Source organism: Leuresthes tenuis, unplaced genomic scaffold (assembly GCF_036924035.1).
Source record: "Leuresthes tenuis unplaced genomic scaffold, fLeuTen1.0.hap1 SCAF_16, whole genome shotgun sequence".
Taxonomy (NCBI): domain Eukaryota; kingdom Metazoa; phylum Chordata; class Actinopteri; order Atheriniformes; family Atherinopsidae; genus Leuresthes; species Leuresthes tenuis.
In genome coordinates, this window is record NW_027325370.1 from 28,725,317 (window position 1) to 28,744,212 (window position 18,896).

Consider the following 18,896-nt stretch of genomic DNA (forward strand, 5'->3'; position numbering starts at 1 on the left):
ATTGGCTTGATTGTCATTAACAGCAGCGCCTGGTGGGGGCTTGCTGAGGATTTTCACCACTCTTTCAGTTGAAGCTCACATTTTTTTTTCGTTTTTTTTTTCTCACAAGGAATCTTTTGACATTTTTCAGATAAGATGTTTTTCAACAAATTTGTCACAGTCTTCACTTCATGTTCGACACTTGTTTAAAAATATGTAGTGTTTAGCATTCGTACACGTGCATGTGAAATCATACACCGAAAATGATGTTAGTATGTGAATGCATGATTTTTGCCCAAACCTTTATCTTTTCCTAACCATAACCAGTTAGTTTTGATTTATAACCCTAACTAAGCAGATTTACAGCCTAAAAAAAGAAAAAGCCAAAAAAAGTATTTCCAGGTGGTTGTTTAGATCCATGATTCATTTTCTCCCATCACCTGTAGATATGCAAGTTAAGAGGAGGTTTCTATGGGTTATATTTAATAATAAACACAAACTACCTATGAGGTTATTGGCTTAGAAGACTTGCTGTATACTCCAAAAGACAGATCATAACACAAAGGGGGCTCAGCCAGGATTTGAAGCTGAAACCTCTAATTCTAAAGTAAACAACAGTGACAATCTCCCTTGTTTGCCTCTCTCGAAATGATGCAAAACCATTTTCCTCAGATTACTTTTTTATATCTCCAAATTGCAATACCCAACAACAAAACATTATTACGCAATAAAAACATAACTGGCTTTTAAACTAACCACCAAGTGTCATTTCCCCTTACAGCCTCCAGAAAATAACCAAACATTTTTATTGGCTCTTAAGAATGTGCCAAAATGATGAACAGTTCAATTATTTTTACCCCACAAATGTGTCTTATGCATTAGAAAAGCTGTATCGTCTATCTTCTGCTTCCACGTCACTCACATCCTGTCTCCACACATGACAGGGTATCTGCCGGTCATATTTATTCATACTGATTAACAATGCAATATTTCAGAGTACTGAAGCATTCTGAGTGGAGCGAAAGCTTTCACAAGGCAATACCAGGCACATATAACTTCAGACTATAATGGATATAGCACATCCATTTTAATTCCCTGGTGATGAAAATTACTGAGATTCAAAATGAGTTTAAGCTGTTTTTACAGAGCCAGATTGCAGCCCTTTATTTTTATTTGTATACCTCTGGAAATTAAAACATCCATATGGTGGCAAACAGGAAGCACGAGCCAAATCAATAAAGGTCCACTACCCTTGTAATATCGTAAATTGCCAGCCTTTATTATTTGATAGCATCGTGCACTCTCCACTGGTCTCTGCAGTTCTTGTATTGCAGAACCTCCAACACCAGCTGGTTTATGATATTTCTCTCCTCCGCATCTCATACAAAACAAATTATAATACATCATTTTTGATAAAATATAATATCTCTTTATATGGTAAAAATTCATTACGTACAGAGTGACAGGTTGATGGGTAGGTTGATGAATCAGGCAAGAAGCAGATGTATCACAGGTCAGGCTACTGGGGAATGAGGCACAGATCTAACTGACAACACACGCAATGATGAGGTGACGCAAGGTTAGGGGCTCATGTGAACGATGTCCTGTATAACTCACTACCCTGAAAATTGCTCAAACCAAATTAAATGCCTGTGGGGAAAAAAATGTGCTGGTCCTCAGTGTTGATAATAGAAAGGATGCACCTGTGATTTCGCATTCCACCATTTCTTGTCTCCCACAACGTAGAGGCTTGAAGGTTTGTTTACACAAACACATCATTTAGACAACTCTATTTGAACTATAATGTTGTTTCATTGCCTCCATACTGGCATAAAAAGGAGATAATTTCCTCAGCAAAATATCTCCACTCATTAAATCACAGTTGCTTGCCATGCATAGTTACCCAACATATTGAATGGGAAGGCTGTTTAACATACACTTGTGTCCTTACAGCAACAGTTTCGCACATGTCAAAAGAGTTTTGCAAAGCTGGTAGACTGCAGAGTTTGTGATCTGTATGGCAGATGAGATGATAGGGATAGGAGTGATTGGGGGATGCTACGAAGTCAGGTGTGGTATGAAGTCAAATGTGTGAACAGAAGGCTGAGGACAAGATCAAGTTGTTGGTTTAGTATAGGATGATGTGAAAACCCAATTAGGAAAGGGGACAGACATGATATTGTCTAAAAAGACCCTAACCCTCTTTTCATGGAGACGTTGTTAGTTGTGTGTCCCTCTTGAAAGCAAAATCGCAAATAACGATACCCATGTCTTTATCTTGTTTATTGTTGTTGTTCCTATTTGTACTAGGTGTGTTAGCATCCTAGGTGTATTGCCATTATATTTCAGCAGGAGAGTCTTGAGATCTGTTGTGCTGTTCAAAAGATTCAAATGATTTCCAGAAGTTAGATTTCATGATGTAAAGTGTTGCACATGTATTTGTTTTGACCTTGCAAACAATGATCATGGCTGTATGTGCCACTTTCACCGCTAAATCTGAGCAAAACATCTGACAAGCGGGCCAACTCCAATCAGCAGACTTCCATTGTAGTAATGGCAATGATGAAATCTCACTTTGCATTTGTGCAGGATTTTCAGCAAAAAACTCAACACGCTTTTAGATATGGAATTAGTCTATGGAGGAGTTCATGATTTTTATTCTATCCAGGGATTTATGTACCGATTTATTTACACTTTTAACATAAAATCGGCTTGGTATTCTTATCAGTTGACAATCTTGTATAGGTCAACTGGTTTACAATTTATACCATAGCATTTATACCAAACCAAGCTGCTTGAAAATCAGTTAATGTCATGATGATTTTGATCATGGAAAAACATCCTGCTTGTATAGTGTTAGAGGACTCAAATTACCCATTATCTCAGTGAGAGAATGGAGCAAACAGAATAAATCATTCTTTATGGGCAAGTTCAAACACAATAAACTGATAAGTGTTGGCATACTATGAAAATGATTCAGGTGAAAGAATCATAATTTGATGAATTTATTCTTAAATACATTTTTTAGAAGAAAATTTATTTAATCTACCTGTCAAAATCAGTTTTGAATTTAATTGTATTCTCTTTTTTAATCCACTGCAACAGAATAGAAGCAATCCTGTGCAAACCACCCTTATGAGTAAAGGCAATCTGGCACTCTGAAAACTGTGCATAGAGATCACGGCCGACAAGTAGGTTAATTATGTGATAAAGCCAGGTGCCAACACAGGACTGACCTTGACACTCATATTCTCACAGGATACTTGTCTAATGACTTCTGATTGGCAACAGGACACAACAATCAAATAACATTTGGCAGGAGAGTTTGCGCAAGCCAAAATGCATAGACTTTTATAGTGTGTTTGATATTTTAAATTTCCTGGATAGATAATGGCAGTTTTTTCACCACTGAGGTAATTGATAGATGTTGAGGAGACTAGAGATTGCATGATTAACTTCACACTTGTGGAGTAGATAACTGCTCTCTCAGAGTCTCTACTGATGGATTATTGAGTGTGAGCTCTGGCATCATTTAGGAAACCCTATCAAGTCTATCAGCAAACTATGATCTTTATGTTGTGGGGCAGAGGGACCGTAGGCAGTGTACTTTTTTAAAAATGACTAAATAAATTAAACAGATGACTCCTGAATAATGAAAATTGGCCAGGAAAATATATTGCTACAGCTATATATTTGTACGGTCTTATTAAACTAACTACAATAATCTAATAACTCCCACTGTAAAGGGTGTTCTTAACTGATGAAACAGTGTTACATTCAAGCTCGGACATCCGATTACTGTCTTTCACATGTTTATTTTTGCATAAGCATTCCTGTCTAACACATGCTAAGCAAACTAGCACCTGAACAGTAACCGTGCTGTTCGCCAGGTAAACAACTGAAATGACACAAAATAAAACAAGACCACAATATTAATGACACGGACATATTATCCACTGTATAATCCGCATACATGAACGTATTTATAGCATTAAACACAAGTAATCACATTATATACATCTCTTAACTCACCAGCTCAGCTTCACCAGTCATAACAATGGCATCCATATAAAAGATCTGGCAGGTTAATACATCTGCCCAAAATTACAACAAAATTTGGGATAACTTCACAATATTGCTACTCTTGAATGGGACAAAAATTACTTATATTGTGGAAGAGTTGGTAATGGTAGGTGGAATCAAGAGTTCTTGACTTTCAAGCCTCCAACCTTCAAGCTAGAGATTGCCAGTTCAAGTCCTTTCCTCCACATTTCTCTGTCCCTTCGCTTTCCTACTTCAATGATTATAGACTTTTCATCCTCCATCCACTAATGTTTACAGTTAGGAGTCAAAAGCGCGTGGTTAGGCTTACAAAAATATACATTATCACAAGTTTTATACTCATTTGTTGCAATTTCTGTGATGCTAACTGACACAAAAATTTGCCTTGGAAAAAGGTATCTACCAATTTTATAGCCTTGATTGCGAAACCACTACACATTGGATGTTTTGACAAACCATATATTACAAATCCTAGTGAGGCTGAACTCTGCTCTATTGGATTTAGGTCCACATTTAGGCAGGTCCCCTTACACTTTTTGCTTTCAGGTATTGATATCCAACTGTCTCTGCAGTTCAAAACAGTCCCCAAGTGTTGGGGGGGATGTTTTATTTTCAATAATTCAACAAACCCTGCAAAAAATAGGTTTTGCACTGACATTCCGGAGTGCTACACAAATCACACAAAATGTCCAAAACTTGAAAGGGACTGAGAGCCTTCCAGATGCACTAAGGATGACTAAAGTTGGATATGGCAGAATCTATCCACCTGCCAGCATCCTTGAGCTTTTCTGAGTTTGAACATTTTCTTCGTCACAGTTACCTGGACAGACATCTCTGTGCCATGTTTTGGCAAAACCCAGACAGAAGAAAGCACCACCTTTTCATACAGGCAGCTCTGAATCGTTTGAGCAGCATATCTTAGCCTCCCAGTCAGGACGTGTCAACGAGCTGATTGAGCTGAAATATCAGGGTAATGTTACATTTAAGATAGTAGTAAATCCAGTATTCTTTTTTCTCTTAAAGCCTCACTCACACCAGCAGTTTTAATGCTCTAAAAACTCATCTGCGCTCCTCAAAATTAGACATTTGTAAAGTTTTGCTTTGAAAATCCCTTATGGCCTTAGAATAGCTTGGGGTATGACTCAATACCTTTTTTCTCATTCCGTGAATGATTACTTATGCAAATCTGACCCTGTCCATATCTCTACCCTCCAGCAGATGACACTGCGTGTCCTGTTCACTCTGAATCTGTTTACGCTTTGCTTTGTCTGTCACCTCTTATTTTGGGGTAATGCAGTGTAAGTGTTTGAACCAGAAAACACTTTTCACGAGGAGGAACTCAAATTATACTAGGTCGTATAAAATATTGGAAATACATGGCTTGCTAGTCGGCTGGAAGTTTTTGCAGCTCTTCTGCCCAACAGCTCCTGAGGCCTTTGTGACCCTTACAGCCAGCAACTCTCTAAGCTCTTTCAAGAAGTAGCTTTCAGATCTTGACTCTGAAAAGTCTTGCTTATCATGTCACTTGCAACTCCTCAACTCTCAGAGCCTGCAGTTCTCGTAGTTGTCCCAGCCTGCGGGTACCAGCTTTCTCACTTGCGAGCTGCGAGCTGTGGTCCCCAGCTCATTAAGCCTTGCTTTTACTTCCTTCTCCACTTACTCTACTAGCTTGTGCTAGCTAGCTTCTCACAGCGCGTGCAAAAATCCCCACTCAGTCACGACTGGTTATCCAAGTGTTTTATGTAGAACATACGGCTCTCTGTCTTCATCTTTCTGAAATTGGTGGTAGTTCTCTGCAGATTCAGAGCTTAAATACTCAGCTGTCAGGCATTAATGGTAGATACTAGGGATACTCTGTAAAATATTTAACCGTTTGGTCCGCTACAATACACCCTTATGGACCGCGGGTTTTCAGTACTGCAATTCATTTTGCGCTGATGCTTTACAGGCCACTGTGTGTGCCTGTCCAGGCCAGTGTTGCCAGGTGGGAAATGTAGTATTATCGTACCAGAGACATAAAATTATCATATTTTGAGGGAAATTATCATACACCCGTCATAACCAAAATAACAAGTCTATCAATGCGCTATAGTCACTCTAGTGTTGAATAGTGTCTAACAGGCACACACAGCTTTGCATCAGTACGGAATGGATTCCCGTAAACAATGACGAGTGGGAACTAATGAGCCAAATCATGAGGCCTGGAGGCCACCTACTGTTAAGAACTTCTGAGGCAAACGCATGCACGTCACTCATAGCTCACATAGAAAAGCACGATTGGCTTGAAATTTGTCACATGGAAATGAAATGCTTTCAGGGTTCAGAAAAAAATCCAATAGACAGTTGTGACAGGCTGATTACAACCTATTACGACCACACATTCACAGAATGGTGAAATTATTGTATATTTGGCCTTTTTTGGGATTATTGATCATACACAGGGCAAAATTATCGTACAAATCCGATAATTATCATACACCTGGCAACACTGATCCAGGCAGGTGAAAAGCCCTCCGCGCGAGATGCCAGTTAATGTCCAATCACTCTTGTGCCTCTACCCACTCTCCCCCTGGTTCAAAGTGCAGCTGGCACATGGAGCGGAAAAAAGAAAACAAAGAGGTAGTGCCAGGACTAGCGGAGGAGTTGAGAGCAGTGGTGGACTAGCCATCGGGAGCACCAGGACATTTTCCAGTTGCCTGGCCGCCGAACTGGCACGCAATTGCCGATGGTCGCTGGTCTCTGGTCGGGAGGGCTGGGCTAACAGAGTCTAACAGCGGAGTAATGTTCTGTTAGTTAGACTCATTTACATTGCAGCGTGCATTGAGAGGTCAGCGTTTGTGTGCTGCGACCAATGGTGCATTCTAGTTGTACGTGAATGTTGGAATTTCTGTGATCCGAGTCAAAATTTTAATTTTACCATTTGAAAGTTGTGTTTAGTAACTGTTAACTTGAAAGAAAAGTGTTATATTATTCAGTACACCAGTGATACTGGCATGTTTGCAGTTTTTGCTGACAAGCAAAATAAAGAGAGAATTCTGGGAGAAAAATTGTTCTCTTTACACACAAAACACGTACCGAAACTGAACCGTAAACCGTGGCCCAGAAACCGAGGTACAGACCGGTTACCACCCCTAGTAGATACTGATCATAATAGGTCTTGTACCACATAAAAATGTCTATTTTTTTCTAGTGGAGGGGGACTTAAATGGAAAAAAAGCTTGCTCAGTTGTGTCTTCATGGATTGTGTCTCTTTTCATCTTCACTGCTAACATGCCTGGGTATTCCTAAATGGAGTGAATCTGTTTACCTTTATTAGAAAGAGAGTAATTCAAATCTAAGCTATGAGAGATTGGAACGTTTTCTGTTATTGAGGCTACATATTTTCCCACCTTGGTAAAGTGTGGGAGTATTTTTATTTCTCCACAATTTCAGATTCCTGGTCACAACTCCTACTGATCTGCTGGAGTCTAAACTCGTCTTTGCATGTGGTGGCGGAGCTTTAGGGATTTGGGGATCTGAGGGATTATGGGATTTTCTGATTGCTCTGAAAAAAGACACCACAGGATACAGAAATCCACAAATGGCTGAGGTGCCCACATCAAGATTAGAGTGTATTATTTCATGCCTAAGGGAAGAAAGACAGAAAATCCAAAAGTAACAGCCTCAGAATGAGTGTCTTTGAGAAACATTTACAATTTATGAAGATTGTTGACTACAACGCCTATTAAGTGGTGTAATCCCTTCTAAAAAGTTGATGCTTTCCAATTCCAGGAAATGTCACTGCCTCTTGCGTAAAGTGAACATTTCTTAAACAACCATTAATATAAAGTCCACTGCACATGATCTCCTTGTGCTTTAAAAGGGTTGAAATTTATTTTAATGTTGTTCAGAACCAGCAAAGCATGCTGTGTGCACAAATGAAATGCTCCTAAAGGGAGCTACGGCTATATGTTAATTTGTGAAGCTATTTAAATAAACAACTGAGATCTCTAAATATATATTTTCTCCCTTGACATAAGATATGGATCACCAACATTCACATATTTTCTGAATCTTGTTTTACCTACAGACAGACAGGGATCATCATCCTCACACTGCTCGGGAGAACCATTTGATGATTATTCAAGAAGTACAACAAAAGTTATGTAGTGCCACACACCACACCAATAGTCCTGATAAGTGATAGCTGCTTTGGACGCATGAGGGGGTCCCAGACAGATGTTTTAGTTTTTTTTGTTTGTTTTTTGTTTATTGGTATGGCTTAAAAAGCAAACAAACAAAAGGCCAAGTAGCACTTTTCTGAATTTCACATTGAGCTACACTGAGGAAATGCCTTTTCTTCCTGAACCACTATGAATAAATGGTAAAATGACAGTATGTAGAGACAGAGGGAGTGGAAATGCCTGATAAGGTTTTTATTTAAGTTGAATGAGGTAATGTCTTCATACATCCATGAAGGAGTTGAAATCAGTCAATACACATGTATACAATTTTATGATGATAAAGATTTTAAAAACTGAACTATGGATATACAGTTTTATGCATCTGATTTAAAGTCATTCTTTGTTTTAATTAGCTTTTAGCATAATCTAACTTTGTGCCTCACTCAGTGGGTCTACATGATGAAATTAACTGGATTATAGCTATAGTTGGGTTATGCTCTTATCTGAGAAGAGTAATTATCCTTGCATATATGGTGGTGAATGAATCTAATCACTTGCACAAAGCATGTCATACCCCGGTACGATAGGTTGCCCTGTACCCATTTTAACTATCGCTAATAGAGCCTCTTCTGGTTGACGTCTTCACCACCAACAACAAAACTAAGGCATTCGAGAAAGATAGTGAACGAAGAGCAAGATGAAACTACGTCCCTCTACATTTCGTTTGTGTTGAGCTGGTTATGACACAAACGTGATGCACAACAGCGTATTCTCCATCGCGTTGTTTATTTCTTTCCGACGGCGACGACAACAACAGTAGTAATATCGTCTCCTTTGACTTCCAGGTGACGATCCCGGGAAAAAAATCACGAGCATGTGCAGAACGCTCAATCCGATCCACTGCTGTCTACATGCACGTTCAGTGTACATTTGGATCAAGTTGTCTCGGGGTCTTAATTCGATCACGAGTAATCCGATCCGATCCGTTTTTTTGTCAGATTAGGTGTCTATATGAACTGAATAACTCAATGTTATTGTAATTTATCCATTAATCCGATCAGATGGCACTTATGTAACCCCACTGACTATCTGTAGGATAGGGTCATGCTCATGCTGCTAGACTGTGGCTATCTTAAATGGACGGAGTGAGCTTTTTGACTTTTTTACCACTTTGTGCTGATGTTTATCATTTCTACTCTACAACTACGCCTCTAACAGAAAACTAAAAAAAAAACAATCTTATTTATTCAGTAAGTGTCAGATACTTAGTCCAAGATACTTATAGTAACTCCCTATGAAAACCAAATGTAAGTCAGATCTGAATTCAAACAATTACATTATCATGAGTGGCAGTGGGCTAAACCCATAAAAACAAAGTATGTTTCCTGGTTGTCTTAAAAGGCTTGCAATTACCATCTCTTATCAGACTGAAGCGAATAATTAACAAACTAAGTTCATCAAGACTATCGCACCTCGCTCTAAAGTATAAACTGATAAATGATCATTTTCTTCATATCTAGATTGTGCTCTGATTACTGCTGCACCTACGTGTCCAGACTCAAGGTCTTTTGAGCTATCGGGAATAATATATTCTTTCTTCTGTGCCACTTCACATGACACAACCGCTAGGGGTTACATATTCCATGTATTTACTATAACCTCTTAATCCAACTCAGGGTCGCGGGAGGATGGAACCTATCCCAGCTGTCAATGGGCGAGGAGCAGGTACATCCTGGACAGTTTGCCAGTTCATCACAGGGACAAACAACTCTCACGCTCACTCCGAGGGACAATTTAGAGTCACCGATTAACCTGACATGGGCAGTGGGAAGAAGCAGGAGTTCTCAGAGAGGACCCATATATACATGGCAAGAACTTGCAAACTTCATACAGAGAAGCATCAGCCAGGATTTGAACCAAGAACCCTCTTGCCGTGACATTATTTGGCTAACCACCACACCACCGTGCAGCCTGAGTTGTATATATATTCTTCAAATTTAGTTTTAGGGTTGTTGGCACCCCATTGAAGCAAGGTCAAAATGTGCATATGCCAGAAGAGATCCGAAAAGAACCCCAGGGTTATCTTATGCTCACCAGTGTTGGTAATAATGGTGTTACTAGCGGCATTATTTTTTTCAGTAAAAGAATAATCTAATAATTACTTTTCCCATTGTTGCAACGCCGTTGCTGTTACTGGGAATGTGAAGTGGCGCGTTACTACAATTTGGTTGAATGAAGCGCAAAGTATCAGGTTTTGGCCACACATCAGCTGCCTGGAGAGAGCAGGGGTGATGATGATATTTTTAATGTTCTATACACTATAGAACATGAAAAATAACGTCACAGTTACTTTGCTGAGTAACTAATTACTCCTACAATGAGGTAACTGAGTTACTAACTCAATTACTTTTTGGGAGAAGTAATTTGTAACTGGAACTAATTACTTTTTTAATGTAAGATGACCAACACTGATGTTCACAGGTTTTTAATAGCATTTTGAGCAAACCCGCTCTGTCTGCTATTGTTATTTTAGCATACTACCCATGATGAATATCCATGTAGTCCTTCTGGGCTGGGAGTTGTTTTTACTGCTTTACAAGAGGAACATTAGAATCTGTGAATGACAGCAGCTTTTCAGGGAGTTTGGCTTCGTTAAGTAGAAAATACACTGTGCTGCTGTCCGCTAGCTTACTTGAGATGCTAACAAGCTCTGTTCCAGTTAGGAATGCAGCTAAGCAGGTTTTATTAGTTTGCTATTGTGTAAATATGTGACAGTACAACTATCAATAACATCTACGTGTCTAACTTAAACACCAAAAAATTGTTACTTTGTATAATGATATATATAGATATAATGATATATAGTCTTACAAAACTATCTAGGACACTATCTTCATAATCTTCTTTTCCTTATGAACCCTTTCTTGTTAAGTGAAGTTATCACAAAGGCTGATTCTAGACCATCACATCCTGCAACTGCAGCGAACCCACCAATTAAAAAACTCCTGTCTTGATTGACAAACAACCAATTCCTGGAGAGAACCCTTAATGCACAAGGTAGCTCTGGCTGCTCCTACTTCTCCAGTCAGGAAGGGTATATGCAGGGCCTCAGCACTAGAAAGGCACTATGTACAGTCGACTCATCATTTACAATAAATGTGTGAACTGGGCTCTTGAACACCATCCATCTATCCCTTTTCTATACCCGCTTAATCCGTCGGTCGAGTCGCGGGGGGGCTTGAGCCTATCCCAGCGGTCATCTGGCGAGAGGACAGGTTGCCAGTCCATCACAGGGCCACACAGAGACAATCGAGACAAACAACCACACACGCTCAAACTCACTCCTAAGGACAATTTTAGAGACACCAATTAACCTAACATGCATGTTTTTGGACGTGGGAGGAAGCCGGAGTGCCGGACAGAACCCATGCATACACAGAGAGAATATGCCAGATTTTTCCGTCACCGTTTTTAAAAAAAACGGTTGACAACAGAAAATATTTGTACTTGTACTTGTATTTCAACGCAAACTCAAAAGACCCAGAGAGAACCCCCGCATACACGGGGAGAACATGCAAACTCCACACAGAAAGGCCCCAGGTGGGAGTTGGACCTGGAACCCTCTCGCTGTGAGACAACAGTGATAACCACCACCCCACCGTGCGGCCCTATTTATTTATTTATTGGAGTTGGCCTAATATGGAGTTTGTTGTGTTTTGATAATGGCCTCATTGCCTCACTATTGCCTGGTTGTCACCTGACATCTATGGCAATGTGCGCCTTTATGGTAAAAATTCATGGCATTTACACATGTATGACCTTCTTTTAAACAATAACAATTCCTACTAGGGTTGACTAGAAAATCCTGAGACTGAGATGACAAAAAAAGAGTTCCTTACCATCCGTGTAGGTTAATGTCTGATTTGTCTCCCAGTCACACTATGTGTAAAGCTGACTCTTTTTCAAGCAGCATTTGTATGCTTCCATGATCTCACTCTGTTATCTACAATAGGATGGAATATTCCTGCCAAAGATGAATCAATTCATCACAGCAAACAGAGAGAGTGCACACTCTCCCTAATGATCGGGTTACTATGGAAACCAGGTGAGATTTGAAAGAACTCGATTAAAAAAAGCTTCTCGCTTCAATTTCCTCTCTGACTCCAAAACAAATCTTAATTAAATATGCACATCCTTCAGAAACACCTGAAAGGAAGTGACCGAGCCATATTGTTTTGGAACCTGGAACCTAGATCGCTGCTTGATTTAACAGAGATTTGAAAGTGACACTGGTTGCATGCCACAGCACAGCGGTGTGGTTCAGCCTCTGGAAAAGGGTATGCATGCCATAACAAACTAAATACCCATCTTTCGTGCCACACCTCCTTGTCCTTTGCAACTGTTCTAAAACCCAGCTGAGAAGCTTTACAATGACATTGATTCATCCTCTGTGGTGCTGATGGTGAAAGTTTTTTTTGGCATGTAATGGCCCTTTTGATTGACTGTAGGATAGAGATAACCCACTCCTCCATGGCATGGGTGCGATCATTAATAGTGTGTTAAACCCTGAGGTCAGTCTAGTATCATGCTGTCAGGAGAGATTGTGTCCAGAGGTAGTAATAAGTTCACACAGCTCTGCTCCATTACCCATCTGTCTAGAGAGGAGGAACAATGGCTTTTCTATCACTCTATTTCTCTAACCCTCACATCAGTTCTCTATCTCTGACTCACTTTCACGGCTTCATTAGCTTTCTGCATATAGTTAATCTTTTCTACAGTGGAAGGTAATAGAAGGACTGAGAAATTAACAGCATTTCAGCTTCAATGCTTCTATTTTTGCCTTCATTATGGCAGGAATGACTTACTGTGACTTATGCACCACAAATCTGAGTTCTCTTTTTAACCTTATAAGTGGTGATAAGTGGATGTTTCAGATTCAGCTGCTTGATCATTGCGTCACATGTTCTAAATGAATATATATATGAATGTCTATTGGGATTTCTTCTTTTGATATCTGTATCAAGTGTAGAATCTGTCATACAATGTGTTAAAGTTCAAGAGGTGATAGTGGAGCTGTGATATGAATAAAAGAAACAACAGGTTTCCTTAGTTGGTGTTGTTGTCTATAGGCTTTTTTTTTTGCAGACTTTATCAGTCTAAGCTCCAGTCCGGGACAAAGTTGCATCCAGCCAAATTCAGGAAGGGTCAGGTAATTTCCAGTCAGGTTGAAAGCTGTCATAATTTCCCTCTTGGTCCTGAGAGGGGTCCGCACACACTCAGAATGTGTGCAAAGTGAAACTCTTTATTAAACCCAAAATGCCCCCCAAAAATGGCCAAAAAGGATTTTACCATTTTTTTGTTTAAAATAGGAGACCAAAAGTAGGAGGTTAATTCTTCATATTCTTTGAAGCAAGAAAGCAACCAATTTAATTATTTTTATCTCTGCTATCCCTTTTCTCAATTTAGCTTTGCCTTTGATGTCCTCGGTGTTCAAATATGATACCCCGAAGTGCCTAGCAGCAAATCTTTTGGGTGCAGCAGAAGGTCCTCAGGGAATTAGGCTTGTTTGGCCACCTCCAGTAGATGCTCTGTCAGTTTGGGATATTGGATATTGGGATACAGCCTAAGGGAGTGTTCTGGAACCATTTTTTGTCAGGTGTGACAAAATGCATTGTGCTTCTGGGAGTAAATTTATGATTTTTGGGAGCACTATCGCTAAAAGAGGATGTGCTCTGTCTGAAACAATGTTTAGTTACATGTGACAATGAAGCATCCACATGCCAGGCACTTAGAATTATAATGAGATGATAACAGATATTTACTGTATCTGTCAATGCTGTGTCTGTAATTTCCTGCTTTTACTGTTTCTGTGGACCAGAGTAAGCTTTTTTTTTGGACTTGAGATCCTGACATCAGAAAAACTTGAAAACAAGCTGAAAAGTCTATATAAAATTTTGCACATACAAACACAAAAATAAATATTTTTTTGTACAAGTACAGTTGATGACTCCAGAGTTGAAAATGTCAAGATCAAACTGCCTGGGAACAGGTTGTCTGTATAGAGAGAAATATCTCATGTTTGCCAAACTACTCACACACGGTCATTTTTTGCACCCCTAAAGTGCTGACATTTTCAAACTGTGAGGTTCTTCTCAAGATATGGTGTGAGGTGAGTGAGACAGATGAAAAGACTGTTATCTTCCTTAGCATTCAAAGCTGCAGCCTCAAAGTTCAAAGTCTCTGAGCAAATCAATATTAGGCATTCAGATTTGCTATGCCTTAGACTTTCACAGTGTATCATTATATCTAACACACATAATCAAGCATCAATAAATTTTAAAGTTCTAATATGAAATATGTTTGAGCATCATTACATGTCCACTGCAAGCAGGAACATGTAGTGGCTAACTCAGCATATTTTAAATACAGCCAGTTTGAAGAAATGTGAACATGTGTTACAGTATGTAAACATAATACAAAGAGTAATAGCAGGAGTGTCAAAATGAATTACTGCATTCCTCATTACTGAGGCTAACAATATCCCACTTTTCTTTGAGGAGGGTTACATACTAACACACCCTGAAAACCGTTGGTGCTTCAGCAGATACTTCAATTTTACTTAAAACAAGTAAAACTAACCGGAGTTACATTCAACTACAATTTCCTGAAGCGTCAACACATTTTATGTGCTGTATGTCTGTAGTGACAGACATACACATCTGAGTATACAGCGCAGGAGTCAGCTTCGATTTGCTGTGACAGAGGATGGGGACTTTAAGCACCAGTCCAGTCAAGAAGAAGCTTTGTAAAGAGCTGTGTGTAATTTCAGATGACATGGAGAGGCCACGACTGTGGACAGCTAAGAAATCCTCCTCAGGGATAAATCCCTCATACTTGAAATCCTGTCCACTGCTTGGCTAAGCTATAAATTTGCTTTAATGCACACTCCATTTAGCTTGAATGTTGTACATGAAAGCTCTTCATTTCTGCAAAATATGTTGGCAAGTCTTTTTTCAAGTCTTGGGCAGTTAAGGACAGTTTAAACATTAAAAGCAGCAGTGTGTCATGTTATGTAAGTGAGTTATTCTTGAATTCCATTAGACATCAAAGTCCAAAAATGAATTCCTTTAATTGAGTATATCTATTCTTGTACTTTGCACTTCCACCTTACAAAATGTTTAAGGAAATATAATACAGTTTATTCCACTATAGATGAAAATTTCGCATAACACACACATAACACAGTTATACTGTTGCATTATCCCCTCACCCCTTGAGAAGTCTTAGCCTCTTTGATGTTTGCAGCAGGATGTTTCAAGTAACGAGTGCATTTCCCTTTGCAGCCATCTGTTGAGGTAGCAGTATCAGAGCCTGTGACTCAAAGAAACAAACTGATAAAGAACGCTGGTTCTGTGATGGGGACTGATTTAGAGCACTTGAGCTGATTGGGAAATGAAGAATGTTGCACTCTGCACCTCCAAACAATGTAATGTCTAACCAACAAAGGGTCTTCAGCAGAGGCCAGTAAAGATGATCATTCGTGCCAGACACAATTACATATCTGTAATGTCTAATGTATGCTTTTTTATCTATACATACAAAACAATATGATTTACCCATTGAGAGAAACAAAATATTACTCAAATTGATTTTAGAATAATTAATATAAATACGAAACAGTTAAATAAGTCAAAATGACCTCATATTTGCATATGAGAAATATAATAATTTCATATTGAATAGTCCTGTCCCTTTAAGAGTAGCTTTTCTTACAAGACATATAATAAGCTAAATCAACTATCAGCACCATGGTTGGACAATTCTGCTTTGAATCTGCAGAGCACCATGTACAGTGTCAGAAAGAGAGAGTCAAACATCTTGAATGGAGACTTGTAGGCCACAAGTGGTGTTGGCCAGGAGAGCCACATGCGCCGCAGGCAAATCCGCAGCCGGGCCGAGCTAGCTGGGAACGAGCAACATTACAATATTAGAAAGCAGGCTGGGAACCAGCCTGCTTCCTGATATTGTTGAAAGCAAGTGAAAGTGAAGGACTTTCAACTGGGTAACCCCGAAATTAGAAGTGTTAAATGGAGCATACAAAATTAATGCATTCTGTGATACAGGTAGAGCCAAATTAGCATATTGAGAGACCCCCATTAACTTAGCTGTTTTAAAGCAAAAGAGACTGCTTCATGGCAAAAATGTCAAAAAGTACAAATTTGAGAAACACACATTTGCTTTTACAGTTGTTTGCAAGTCATAATTAAACTAAATAACTAAAGCTACCAGATTCAAATTTTCCTCAATTGGAAATGCTCAAGTTAAATAAATAAAAATAGAAATAAATAAATTCAATACATTTATTTATATAGCACATTAAAACAACCTCAGTTGACCAAAGTGCTTCACAATAGCAACTGCATCACATATTGAGAAAGTCATCAATAAAATAGCAATAAGAATAACTGCATCACAGATAAAAGATAAATAAAATTTGTAATAACTTTTTTTTGCTAGTGTTGAAAGCCAAAGAAAAGAGATGTGTTTTCAATCTGGATTGGAACTGACCTGAAAACTGAGAGGACCTGACAGACAAAGGGAGGCTGTTCCACAGTCTGGGGGCTGCCTCTATCACCTCTGGTCTTTAGCCTGGCTTTGGGGACAGCCAACAGGAGCTAGTTGGCTGACCTCAGTGCTCTGGGTGGAGTGTAGGACTGCAACAACTCACTTAAATAAGACAGCCCCAAAGAGTTTTAACTCTTAAAACAATCAATAAAACCTTCAATTTCACCCAAAAGACGACAGGGAGCCAGTGAAGAGTGCACAATGGGTGCTTATAAAGAAATGTGTGCTTATAAGCAGCACTAAAGAAATATTTTAAACTTAGAAAACTAACCACCACAGAAACTTAAGCTTATTTCCCATAACTGATCAATTAGATATACTCTCTCAAACTATAACCTGAAAAACACTTTTTTTTTGCTCTTGTCAGTGCTCATATTTTAGTTTTGGTGAGAAAAGGTCGCGCAAATCCTGTGTGCCTCGACGCAGCCTCTTGCTATTCATGGTGCGTTTTGTGGTGAGGAGGAGTCCATGGATCCTCTGAGAGCCCACAAAATGCTCCTCAGTATGCAATTGTAGAGTTAAATCTTCACAATCACAGTACATGAGAATGAACACTGCAGCAAATGATTGAAAACAGATTTCAATCCCAGATGAAGAGTGTGGAATACACATGAAGCACTAGGTGGTAAAAAATAATTACTTTGAGGAAAAGGCAAAACACAGAGATACAGTACAGTTCGCTATGTTTTTCCTTGGTCTCTGTGAATCCTTGTGAATCCTTGAGTCCTTGTCAGCATTCTTGATGCATCTTCAGGTTTTTGTGTGCTGTTTGTTCCCCAGGAAGCATTTCATATACCAGAAAATAAATTAGTTTGACTGTGCAAGGCTCCTTTTATCTGCTCCATGGTAAAAAAAAAATCCCTGAGGGAGGATGGTGACACTCAGTCCTATTTCTATGATTCTTTTTTTGAATATAAACAGTCTTTTTGTTTGTTTGTTTTAATCATTTGTCACACTGTAATTGCTGTTACCTCTACAGCAAATATGTCATACAGAATTACCCATATATGCATGCATGAGCATATTCTATACTCTGAATAGTGTTTACTTTACTGTGCTTTGCTTATGCCTTGGCTGAACTGACTAATGGAGTTGAAATTAATATTTATGAGGCACATTTCCCAGTGTAGTTGCTCACTGTTCTTAGTGTTCTATTGACACCAGCGGCGGACTGTATCAAAATCCTGTGCTAATAGACTCTCTTTCTCTCTGTGTGTCCTCTCTCACCCTTGTAATCACCATCTGTTTGTCCATATTGTGTGATCCTCTGTTTCTGGTCCCTGCGGTTCACCACCAGACGCTACTTTTGGCCTGCTGCTTGGTGTGTTTCTTCTTTGTGGCCTGGCTCTAGTGGGCCTTGTTACATTCATCTTCTGGAAGCTGTGCTGGGTGCCTTGGCGTACTAAGGCCCACTTCCCCAGTCCATCTCCCAGCCCGGCCTGTGGCCCACAGCACAGCCCGCTACACCCGCCTCCCTTGCTATCTAGTCCCCAGCAGCCAGTGGTCACTATGGCGACAGAAAAGGTGAAGGACCCCATGGGCTCAATGGGTTTCCTGGAGGCAGCAGTGAAGATAAGCCATACTTCTCCTGACATCCCTGCCGATGTGCAGCTCTCCATGAGAGAGCACTTCCTGCGCCGCACACAGCGCATGCAGAGACAAACCACTGAGCCGGCCTCCTCTACACGGTCAGTCAAATACATGCATGCATATGCAAATCTTATGATATATCAAACTGTGTGATGTGTTTGGTATGCTTGGGTAGACTGTGTGATGTTGTTGGTGTGCTTGGGGTTGCATGCTAGCGCAAATTCATGACATGTGGTGGGGACTCTCCTTTAATCCACCGTGAAATAAAATGTGTAAATCAGGAACAGCCTATAACTGCTACATATTTTCCCAGAGCAGGAGCCAAACATCCATAAAATATCATTAATGAGGGAATGAAAATTTCAAAGCAATTTACCATCTACAAAGTTAATTTTAATGAATGTTCTGGCTGTTGAACCGTAGCTCAGAGGCCTCTCTCTGCAGGTCATTCTTGTAAGGCTAATTATATGCTATGCT

General features: G+C 39.5%; 1 protein-coding gene across 1 annotated transcript in view; it reads left to right on the forward strand.

Annotated features, from left to right (window-relative positions):
* Nucleotides 1-18,896, forward strand: part of syt6a (synaptotagmin VIa) — a 90,491-nt gene that overhangs the window by 57,724 nt on the left and 13,871 nt on the right. Inside the window, exon 3 of the mRNA XM_072367212.1 lies at nt 18,127-18,517. Coding sequence (XP_072223313.1) covers nt 18,127-18,517 — 391 coding nt within the window. The remainder of the gene's footprint in view (nt 1-18,126; nt 18,518-18,896) is intronic.